Source organism: Diabrotica undecimpunctata, chromosome 1 (genome assembly GCF_040954645.1).
Source record: "Diabrotica undecimpunctata isolate CICGRU chromosome 1, icDiaUnde3, whole genome shotgun sequence".
In the NCBI taxonomy this organism is placed as follows: Eukaryota; Metazoa; Arthropoda; class Insecta; order Coleoptera; family Chrysomelidae; genus Diabrotica; species Diabrotica undecimpunctata.
The window spans coordinates 46401480-46414022 of record NC_092803.1 but is presented as its reverse complement, the minus strand read 5'-3'; the positions used below and the strand labels follow the sequence as shown (position 1 = coordinate 46414022).

Below are 12543 nucleotides of genomic sequence, written 5' to 3'. Positions count from 1 at the left end.
AATACACTCCAGCATTTTAATGTTAGTTATATTTGTGTAATCTATTTTAATTCATAAAATTGAATAAACACGAAAAAAGGTAATATAATGTGTTTAAAAATCCATTGGGAAACATTCCCAAACATTTGGTAGCAGAGCGTGGTTTGATTGGTTATTATTAATTGGAAGAAAAAGCCGGCATCACGAGGTAACAGTTAAATTGTATGCATACATGAGCAAATACATCGCAAAAATCGTAAGTACCTCAATTTTAAAGTAATTACATACATTTCCTTTCCTAACTTTCTGTGTTTTTGCTGTGTTGAATTTATTATAAACGCAATTACGAGAAGTATGATTATTTAACAATATTATTAGGGCATTTTTAAACAAACAATAGTTATTTTACGTCAGTTTCGTTATCTAAAAGTAAAATAGTCATTTTAAGATTTTAATACGATCATTTTACTGTGGCTAATTACCTAATATCAAAATATTATTAAAACAGCTATTCATAGGTTTTTTGAGGTAAAAACATACAGGGGTAAGAAAATATATTCACATTTCAGGTTTTAACAGGAACACATAAACATTTGATTTATTAATATTGCATTCTAAGTTTGTTTATACATTTTAACGATGTCGGTACATGAGATAGATGGGGGAGATAGGGAACAATTGCGAAATGAATTAAATAGATTGCAGAAAAAAAGGGCCACGGTTAAAGGTCAATTATCTAGGTTTGAAACATTTACAAATAAGTACATTAAAGAACAGGGTGCGCAATTACCGGACAGGTTAGATAAGTGTCGGGAATTGTGGAGGGAATTTAATGACATTCAAAGCGAAATAGAAATAATTTTAGATGACTCTGAGAACGCTGAAAATGAACGTACAGATTTCGAGGAAAAATATTTCAGGTTAATAGCATGGGCGGAGGTTAAATTACGAGAATTAAATATTAGTGGAAATGTCTCAACTGGTGAGACGTCGCAAAATATAACTTTTCCTCAATCTCCGCGCATAGATAGAAACGTCAAATTGCCTACGATAGATATTCCTAGTTATCAGGGGTCTTATACAGGGTGGCTCGAGTTTCACAATACATTCAATGTTTTGATACATAATAACGAAAACTTAACAAATGTTCAGCGTTTCCATTATTTAAAGAATTCATTAAAAGGCGAAGCCGCAGGTGTTATACGTTCACTGGAAGTTTCAGACAGAAACTACGAGGAAGCATGGAGCCTATTAAAATCTAGGTATGAAAACAAAAAGTTGATTGCAATGAGTCATATCGATTCACTGTATAATTTTCCAAATTTAGGTAAAGAAGATGGAGTGCAATTAAGGAACTTTTTGGATACGATAAGGAAGAATCTTCGAGCATTGATATCATTGGAGGAAGATGTTGAAAAATGGGATATTCTGCTGATATATATTTTGGAGCAAAAGCTGGACCCAATTACAAGGAAAGAATGGCATAAGGAAGGATTACATGACAAATTCTCCACAATGGTGGATTTTCAAGGTTTTTTGGAAAGAAAATGTCAAATGCTGGAGGTGATGGAGGCAAGCAAACAGGGTTTTAAAGGTACAGATCACAGGGTAAAGGTAGGCAATAGTAGATCATTTGTAGCCGTGGAGGATAAATGTCAATTTTGCGAAGGAAGACACAAGGCATATACTTGTAGAAAATTTATCAATTTGCAATTAGGCGCAAAACGGGAAGAAGTCAAAAGAACAAAATCATGTTGGAATTGTTTACAGCTAGGGCACGGGGTTCCAGACTGTAAATTAGGAGGTTGCAAATCATGTGGGAGGAAACATCATTCTCTCCTCCATGATTCATCTTTTCGCACAAATTCAAGGACACCAGCTACAGGAAACTACACGAGGGCACAAGCTCAACCGCCAAGAGTTGAGAATCATTTAGAATCAAGAGCAAATAATAGGAACTACTCTCATCATATACAAGATGGTTCAAGGGCACAATTAGACCATCACTTAACTGACACTAATGTTTCAAATCAATCGCGTTATCAAGGGTATCCAACGCATTCATCATCAAATAATAATTTTAGGAGGGAAATAAATCAAGGTAACACAACTCAAGAAGAGCAAGGAAATATTGGGGCATTTCCATCCGTTAGTCTAGGGGAAAATGAAAATCAGGGTTATTTGGTTAATGATAATAATAATCATCTCTTTATGGGCAACAATTTAAGACAAAATTCGGAAACAGTTGTTTTGCTTTCCACAGCGATTGTTTATATCACCGGTAAAGATGGAATAAAACATGAAGGAAGGGTACTTTTAGATTCAGGATCACAATCCAATTTTATGTCACGGGAGTTCTTTGAGAAACTAGGGTTAACACCAAAACATATGGATATTTCGGTTAAGGGTATAGGTCAGAGTTCTACTAAAATCACACATGCAGTAGATGCTATGGTCAATTCAAGGGTTAATAATTATTCATTCAAGGCTTCATTTTTGGTAATAAATGACATTGTTAGCAATCTCCCAGCCATTGATATCAATTTAAAATCAATTCAAATTCCGGAAAGATTAACTCTTGCAGACGAACATTTTGGTATATCTACCAGGGTAGACATGATCTTAGGTTCATCGGTCTTTTGGCAACTTTTATGCGTGGGGCAAGTGCGTATAGAAAATACTAACTTGACGGTTCAAAAAACGAAATTTGGATGGGTGGTAGCGGGAGCTATAACTTCCCAGCAAAACATGTCATATTTTTCAAAAATCGAAGCACATACTTGCAACTTTTCTGTCAACAGTTCCATACATAAAGAAATAGAAAAATTCTGGTTGTTGGAGGAACTCAGTGAGGAACACAAATCAACCAAAGAGGAACAAGAATGCGAAAGAATCTTCAAGCAAACAACAGTAAAAAATGAAGAAGGACGTTTTAGAGTGAACTTGTTGCTACGTGATAATATAAATCAGTTAAGAAACTCGTCATTTTTGGCAGAAAAACGATTCAAACAGCTCGAAAGAAGGTTAGAAAAGGATGAAGAATTACGAGAGTCGTATCATGCATTTATTCGAGAATATATAGATTTGGGGCATATGTCAAAATTAACTTCAGAAGAAACACCTTCCATGCAGAGAGGGAATAGTTACTACTTACCACATCACGGAGTATTCAAACAAAATTCTATTACCACAAAATTAAGGGTAGTTTTCGATGGTTCAGCGTCTACAGATACTGGTATTTCATTTAACGACACATTAATGGTAGGACCTAAACTACAAGACAATTTGTTTGATATTCTTCTAAGGTTTCGAAAGCATTCTGTCGTAATGGGTGCAGATATTGCCAAGATGTATAGGCAAGTGCAAGTGAAACAAGAACATAGAAATCTACAAAGGATTTTATGGCGATTTAATAGGGAGGAACCAATTCAGACATACGTTCTGAATACGGTCACATACGGAACAGCTTGCGCATCATTTCTATCAATTAGATGTCTTCATCAAACAGCTCTTGACAATTTGGACATCTATCCAGAAGCAAGCAAAACAATATTAAAAGATTTTTATGTCGATGATTTATTGACAGGTGGTGATACAATTGAAAACGTTCGAAATTTAAAGGCTAAAATTACAGATATCCTCAAGGGGGGCGGATTCTCATTGAGAAAATGGGTATCGAATCGAAAGGAAATCTTAAACGACGAGAGGGATTCAAGTGTAGATATTGAACACTATTTTTCGGATAAGGACGTCACAAACACATTAGGAGTTTTATGGAACTCAAACGAGGATACCTTACGGTATAGCATCAATATTGATAAATCTCAAACAAGAGTAACGAAAAGGATTATTTTGTCAACAATTGCGCGTATTTTTGATCCAATGGGATTGCTTGGGCCAGTTGTTGTTCGAGCAAAGTTAATCATGCAGCAGCTTTGGAAATTAAATCTGACATGGGACGAGTCTGTTCCGCTGGATATACAAACAATTTGGGTACGTTTCAGGAGTCAAATAGATGAGCTTAGAAAGATCAGTATTAGTCGTCAAGCAATTTGTACAAACAACGTCGGAATAGAGCTTCATTGTTTTACAGATGCATCCGAAGTGGCTTATGGGGCTGTTTTATTCATAAAATCAACAGATACAAATGGAAATAATTACGTAAATCTGCTTTGCGCAAAGAGCAAGGTAGCTCCACTAAAAGTGGTGTCTTTACCTAGATTAGAATTGTGTGGATGCTTACTGGGTGCAAGGTTGGTCAAACAAGTTCAAGCAGCCATGGGAATGTCAATAAATAAGGTTCAATTTTTCTGTGATTCGACTATTTCATTATCTTGGATACGTGGGGAGCCCAGTCAGTGGCAAACATTCGTTTCACATAGAGTGGCTGAGATTCAACAATTATCTTTAGTGACATCATGGAGGCACATTTCTTCTAAGGACAATCCAGCTGACGTAATATCCCGGGGAATTGATCCAGATCAATTATTGAAATGTAAATTATGGTGGGAAGGGCCAGAGTGGCTTAAGCTCGAATCGAATCTATGGCCAGAAGCAGTAGTCAATAATATTCAAGAAATACCCGAAAGGAAGAAGAAATCCGTATTATCATGTACTTCAACGGTTTCTGTGATAATGATTAATGAATTTTCTAACTTTACTAGGATTCAAAGGGTTTGGGCTTATTGTCTTAGATTCATAAACAACTGTCAGCCTTCAAATACAAAATTAAGTGGGACATTACAAGCAGATGAAATTCATAAGGCAACAATACATTTAATTAAATTTGTTCAAGCAGAAGCATTTGAGACTGAATTAAAAACGTTAAAATCATCAGGAATTGTTAAGGGAAATAGTAAATTAATTTCATTAAGGCCGTTCATTGATGAACACGGATTAATTAGACTAGGTGGTCGCCTGGAAAGGGCGAATATTTCATATGAACAAAGGCATCCGATAATTCTACCCAATAATAATCATTTAACTGACCTAATTGTTCGGGGAGAACACTTAAAAAATATGCATGCAGGTCCTCAATTATTGTTAGGAATAATAAGATTAAAATATTGGCCAATTCAAGGTTTTCGTACAGTGTCGAAGGTTACAAGAAGATGTATAACTTGTTTCAAGGTAAAGCCAGTGACACAAAACCCTATAATGGGAGATTTACCAGTGGAACGCATAACACCTTCTAAACCCTTTACCAATACTGGGGTAGACTATTGTGGGCCATTTGATATCAAGGTTAGTAGACTTAGGGGAGAATCATTTGTAAAGGCTTACATATGTATATTTGTTTGCTTATCGGTTAAGGCCATTCATTTAGAGTTAGCTTTCGATTTAAGTACGGAAGCATTCATTAATTGTTTTAAAAGGTTTATAGCGCGAAGGGGTTTGTGTCAGAATCTTTTCTCAGATAATGGGACCAATTTTGTTGGGGCAAGGAATCATTTTAATGATCTTCATTCATTTCTTACAAATCCGGGGAATCAGACGAAATTTACAGAGTTTTTCTCAAATTTTAATATAATTTGGTCATTTAACCCTCCACGGTCCCCACACTTTGGTGGAATTTGGGAGGCAGGGGTTCGAAGTGTTAAATTTCATTTACGTAGAGTAATGGGAAATGAACGGTTGGGTTATGATGAGTTTAACACAGTGATAACACAGATCGAGTCTTGCCTCAATTCTCGTCCTCTCACACCTCTAACCGAAAATCCTGAGGACCTGGAGGTACTTACGCCTGGACATTTTCTAATTGGTTGCTCATTAAAATGTTTACCTCAAGAAGACTTACGACAGCACAACCCATTTAGAATTTCCAGATTTCATCACGTCACTCAAATCATTCAACACTTCTGGGATAAGTGGTCTAAAGAGTATCTCAGTCATCTTCAGACACGAAGTAAATGGCGTACCTCAAGCAGCCGACAATTGCAAATCGGCGATATGGTCATTATCAAGGAGGATGATCTTCCACCTCTCAAGTGGCAGATGGGTCGTGTGATTGATGTTCATCCGGGTAGAGACAATGTAGTTAGAGTGGCGACAGTGCGTACAAGTAATGGACAATTTAAACGCGGTGTCAACAAACTTTGTGTTTTACCCATTGACGTAAAGTAACCTCATTTTTTATTCGTTTTATGAACTGAACTTTTATTATTTTGTTTCATGTACGTTAAAATGGGTTGAAAGGTGGACCTTCCAACAGGGGGCGGTATGTTAAGACTCCGTCCTAACTATATTTATTTATTTTATTTTAAAACGGGGGTAGGCCGCAGAACTGCGAACCCGACGCTGGATTCTTCGCGGCAGTTAAGGGCGCCACCAGGACGAGGAAGATGACTGCTAAAAAATCGACACATGTAAGAGGGGTCAGGTGGCAGTGTAAAAAGAGACTTCAACACATAAGGACAATACAATTTTAGTCTAATACACTCCAGCATTTTAATGTTAGTTATATTTGTGTAATCTATTTTAATTCATAAAATTGAATAAACACGAAAAAAGGTAATATAATGTGTTTAAAAATCCATTGGGAAACATTCCCAAACAAACATCTTTCTGTTGATCCAGACATGATCCAGATCCTGACACCACCAGACCAAATAAGAGATATATTTTTTTGTGAATGATGAGTTTATTTTTTTGGATTTTTAAGTAATTTATTAACTTATTTGATATAATATGTATGAATAAATAAAACAAATTATTATTACTTAGGGCCGTATTCACCAACAACGAATAAACCGGTAGTCCAAGATTAACTTTATGCGTAAAATAAATTTTATCAATTTCATTTCAATAACTACAAATAGCCTTATTCGTCTTTTATTCGTCAAATAACTATTTGCAGATTTATTTGTTGTTGGTGAATATGGCCCTTACTCATTTACTTATTATATAATAATTAATACTGATATAACAAAAATTATATTACAGGTGTAAAATGGAAGATTGGGAAAAAGAACAAGCTAGGCTTTTAGCTCTCTATGAAGAATGTGACTTTGACGCTAATGTAATAAGCTCGGGATCTGAAGTTGATGATTCTGAATTAGAAAAGACCTATTAGAAGCTGGATAGAATTACGTGGATTCTGAACCAGATGAAGCCTAAAGTGCACAGACAGATGAACCTAATGGTAATGGATCCTTTGAAGAGGGTGCGCATTTTTCTTTATATTACCTTAAAAGAGACAGTAAGACCAAGTGGTACAAAACTCCAATAATAACTCTTCCCAACGTCAAGACAAATAGACAAAATATTGTACACAGTTATCATGCAATAGGAATGGCAAGTCACCAATAGAGTGCTGGAAGTATTTTATAACTGATAATATGATCAGTGAAATTGTCATTTACACCAACAAGAAGATTCAGCAAAAGTCCTTAGCATACTCGAAAAACAATAAATATAAAGTAAAAGAAACAAATCGTCAAGAATTACGTTCTTTATTTGGCCTTTATTTAGTTGGTTTGTATCGTTCTGGAGTTATAATTTTTAGAAAGGCAAAAACTATATAGATTTTGATTTCTCTTAGCCTACCTAAGGTTTTTCAAGATAAGCTTTTCCCGATTAGAGAGTTATTTGGTCAGTTTGTATCAAATTCGAAAGCTGATTTTTCATCAAGTGAGTATTTGGCCATCGACGATAAGCTTGAATCTTTTCGGGGAAAATGCTCTTATCGCCAATATATTCCGAATAAGTCGGCCAAGTATGGCCTCAAAATTATTGCATTGGTAGATGCTAGATGTTTCTATACGTTAAACATGGAGGTTTTTTTCGGTAATCAGCCCAAGGGACCTTTCCAGCAGAACAACACAGGTGAAACATCGTTATTATTTTAATGATACCAGTAAGTAAAACTGGTCGTAATATAAACTTTGATAACTGGTTTACCAGCTACAACCTTATGATACGCTTCTTATCTGAACACCGATTGACTTCAGTTCGAAAAAACTAGAAGGAGTTGCTGCCACGTCTACTTTTTACAAAAGATCCAAGTGTGCCATCTAGTATATTTGGTTTTCAGAATGATTTATTAGTAGTGAAATACATGAGCAAAAAAACAAAAACGTCATTCTTTTTTCTACTTTCCACCATGATGATTCCATTGATACGAATACACTAGAACAGAAGAAGCCACATATAGTTACTTTTTATAATCTAACAAAGGGAGGTGTAGACTTTGTCGATTAGCTGTCAGCAACATATGATATATCCAGAAATTGTCGCAGATGGCCACTTACAATTTTTTTCTCCCTCCTAAGTACTGCTGCTATAAACGCTTTCGTGATTTACCGAAATATAACAAACGATCATAAAATGACAAGACGTGCTTTTATTAAATTACTTGGGAAGGAGTTAATAGACTAGCAACAAGAAATAAGACTACAAAATGAAAGACTACCTTGTTCACTACGTAAACTTACCGTCAGTAGGAGTGCGCCTGTAGACAGTGAAGAAAAGCCTAAGAAACAACGATGCGAAATGTACCCACAAAGATCGGTTAGAAAATCACAATTTTTGTGTTGAATGTAAAAAAATAATATGTATTCCGTATTCCGTTATGACATGTAAAAATTGCAAAAACGGACAAGCCGCAGATAATGTTATCGATTAATTTGTTCCATTAATTTATCTATTCATTATTCATTTGATTATTTAGAAATATAACGTTTTTTCATAGTGTATTGTTTTATTAAAGAAAACAAACATACAATTTTCAATAAAATTTTGAAGCTCCGTATTTCAGATAGTTGGGTCTGCCAGACCGCACCAGACCTAAGCCGCTAGAATTAAAAACCAGACTAACCCAGAGTTAAGAGATTCTCCACCCATGTTGTTCTAATAATTTTACTTATACTTATTATATTCGATTCTCTGTGTAGTTGATATAGCTAAATTTAAAACGTTTTTTTATAAATGATTATCATTTATCGCTCCATATAATTATTCTTTCAAAAGTTCAGTAAGGTCTAATATTTTTGAGTAATTTTTCGTCTCGGAGTCATATTTTACAACTGATATTAACAGATTGTTATAAATTTTTCTGATCTTGAATTTATATAAATTGTTGAATCAACCAGAAAAATAAGGTATACAAATTCTTAAAAAGCTTTCATGGTTTGTCCATTTATAATTCAGTTCTATGAATTGATATATTGCCTTCGAATGTTTATTGCAAGTGCCATAATTTTGAAGACTTCTCTAGCTGTGAAAATGCTTTTCTAATTACAGATTCGCTTTTCCCTATAATCTATGTCTATGCTATTTTATATGCAAGAGTTCGCCTACACTTATTAAATCTTTCTTCATTCGTGTTGATCCCAGAGGTTCTTTTGACTTTTCCGAAGCTAAATTAAAAATGGTGCAAGAAAAATCTTAGTCGAAACCAATGCATTCTACGCATAAATATTATACTGTGCCTAAATTTCCTTGCTACTAAATAATGTTACCTTGTTAGTCAACACAAAAAATAAGAAACCATAAAATTAAGTGTCAAAATCATGTGGTCATAGCCCTTTCATTACTATCCATTGTCTTTAATTTAGCTAACTCCAAACTATATAATCTCGTTAAATATATACATTCACAAAAAGTAGACCACCCAGAAAAAACATATTAAGCCAAGATCATTTAAATATTTGCAAAAAATTTGCTACTTTTTGAACAAACGACATCAAAATCGTGAGGTCAGGCCGCGTTCGAAAAATTATTCAGGACTGTACTTAAAACATTTGACATAAAAAAATGTTTTAGTCTATGCAGTTAAATGATTTACAATAGACCATTCCTTAGTTTTCGTCTAAATAATTTCTTGCATATTGCCTTTTCCAAATGCATAATATTCCTTATAATAATTTCATAATTAAAACCGCAAGCAAATTCAATCTGTTGTAAAATATTTTAATAAAAGGAATTTTTTTAAATTTGCTAACGGCCGGGCCCGGGCCCCCTGCCTCCCCTGCCCCCCCTCTGGTCGGGCCCAATTCCGAATTAGCCACAATTTTACTTTAAACATAAATTTATTTGACGTTTTAATTTCCAATTCGGAAATGGTTCTCAAAATATAAACATTTATAAATTAAATAAATTTTGTTCTTGGGTAAAAAATTCTAATAATTAAATGTTATCTGACTCATTCATATTGACAATTGAGTAATATATTATATCCACTAGTAGGACAGTGATTCTCAACCTGTGGGGTGCGCCCCACTAGGGGGGCGCGGTATTATTAATGGGGGGGGGGCGTGAGCCTATTCGAAAAAAACATCAACAACATTGACTAATTTACTAAAATCAAAGCAAAACAAAATTCTTACAAAATAAAAAATAAAATACACACGAACACTGATATAACAGGTATAATTATAAAGAGCACTGAACACTAAATTATGAACAAGTTTAATAATAAATCAGTGACTTCCTTGAGCTTGTTTTGTAGAGCAAAGTTTATCGAAACGGGGTGTAATATTAGAAATAGACGTTCTCAGTTTTTTTTCTATATTTAGCTGCGATCTATATTTGGTCTTCAAAGCAGCCACCGCAGAAAATCCTGTTTCGCAAAGGTAGGATGTTGAAAACGGCAATAGTATACGGAACGCTCTGGTTTTCAGTGCAGAAAACTCATCATTTACTCCTGCCCAAAATTCAGAGGGATTTATTATCAAACTGTTTCTTGATTTCATCATTTGCCGTGAAGTCAATGAAGGTTTCTTCCTCGGAAGTAGACAGCACTTCCGGTGTAATTTGGAACGGATTCCTAACCCACTCCGTATTAATTTGTCGTCGGCAAAAAAATTTCTTTTAAAATTTTTAGTCAGCATCGCTAAATGATTTTCAATGGTTACAAAAACAAATTTCACGTATTGTTCTTCAACCTTGTAAGTTTTAATACATTCATCCACATTTGCAAACATTTCTAGGTTTTTTTGCTTTAAATTTCTGCTCCACAATTCCAATTTTTTACAAAAACCATTAACTTTGTCACTCGTATCCAATATATATGTATTGGCTCCTTGTAGCTGAATGTTCAAAATATTTAGTTTCTCGAATATGTCAACCAAGTAGCTCAATTTCATCAAAAATGAACTATCTCGAAACATCTCGTCTTCCGGTCTATCTTCTTCTAGAAAAATAGCCACTTGTTGATGCTTCACTAGTATCGAATGCTCGCTTACGCCCAGTTAAAAATTTATCCATGATTTTGTATAAATTTAAGTATATTTACCTACTGCTTGGAATATTTTAATACCATGAACTGTAATTAATACACGCAAAATACAACATAAATATTCACAATCAATTTAACAGGTGTAGAAGGACTGACTGGACTGACTAAACTGACTCGACTAAGGTCTGGGTCTGAGGTTAGAGAGGAGAACTCGGAACTCGGAACTTCTCGCGAAGAGAGACGATCGGTTCTGGATTGGTGTTGCCACATATCAATAAATTTACTTATTCTCGGTAATTTGGTAATTAAGGGTTTACTGTAAGTTTAGTGCAAGGGCGGATCCAGAGAGACTGGCTAAAAAATTTGACAAATAAATATACTTTAATAACGATAAGGTTTGGTTGACTTTATTGCACTCAAGTGTGTGAAAAGTGCCTTAAAAAAATTTCGGTACCACCGAAAAAAGTTCATGTACCACCACCCCTCCCCCTGAAAATAGGTCCTGGATTCATACATTTTTATTGTATGTGGGGGGCGCGGTGAAAATAATTATATAAAATTGGGTTGCAACTGGTAAAAGGTTGAGAAACGCTGCACTAATCCTTTTATCCTAATATACCTTTTATAAAATCCTTTATAAAAGGTATATAATTATTAAGGATTATATATCTTTTATAAAGAATTTTTAAATAAATTTTTGTAATATATTGTATTATATTTAGCAAATTCCTCGACAGAATGCAGTAGGATCTGGTTAAAAATATTAAAAAAGGAAATTAATAGAAAGAAAATACTACCATTGGTAAGTCAATAACGTATCGAGGATACATCATTTATGTTTTAAAATAACGTACATATAAAATCAAACACAAAAGTGTGGTGTTAACATTAAGAGTAAAATAAATGTAAGACCAAATACTTACCATGTCGTGATAGTATCATAAGGTTTTTGTCCTAAGTTTCCTCTATGATTTACTATGGGATCACTAACAGAAGAATTGAATAAAGAATAGTTGAATAAACTATCTTACAATAAAATCGTCCCAGGAACGCAACTCAAAAATATTGGTAATATTTTAAAGTCATCTACTTTAAAATATACAATATATGTCTGAGTTTTCAATATGAATGAGTCAAATAAGACTAAATTATTAGAAGGATTTTTTACCAAACAATAAAACACAACTTACTAGATATTGCTAAGGAAATACACCTTCAGTTTTAGACTCAATAATCACTAATAAGGAAGAACTTATCAGTGAAATTCATTATCTTTCACCAATAGGTATTTCGGACCATGGAGTTCTTACGGCACAAGCTCAGTTGGACATTACTTGTGTAATGAATGAAAAAATAGTCAAAGAATTTAGAAAAATAGATTATATTAA

General features: G+C 34.2%; 1 protein-coding gene across 1 annotated transcript; it reads left to right on the top strand.

The window, feature by feature from the left end:
* Positions 1–618: 618 nt before the first annotated feature.
* Positions 619–7051, top strand: LOC140443684 (uncharacterized). Its single transcript, XM_072535096.1, has 2 exons — positions 619–6098; positions 6922–7051. The coding sequence occupies exons 1-2, from the start codon at positions 619–621 to the stop codon at positions 7049–7051; spliced, it is 5610 nt and encodes a 1869-aa protein (XP_072391197.1).
* Positions 7052–12543: the final 5492 nt, after the last annotated feature.

Excerpts from the sequence above, each read along its gene's own strand:
- LOC140443684 (XM_072535096.1), top strand. The coding sequence starts at position 619 with ATGTCGGTACATGAGATAGATGGGGGAGATAGGGAACAATTGCGAAAT. Across the intron at positions 6,099-6,921 it reads GTTTTACCCATTGACGTAAA|GTGTAAAATGGAAGATTGGG; the intron begins GTAACCTCATTT and ends ATTATATTACAG.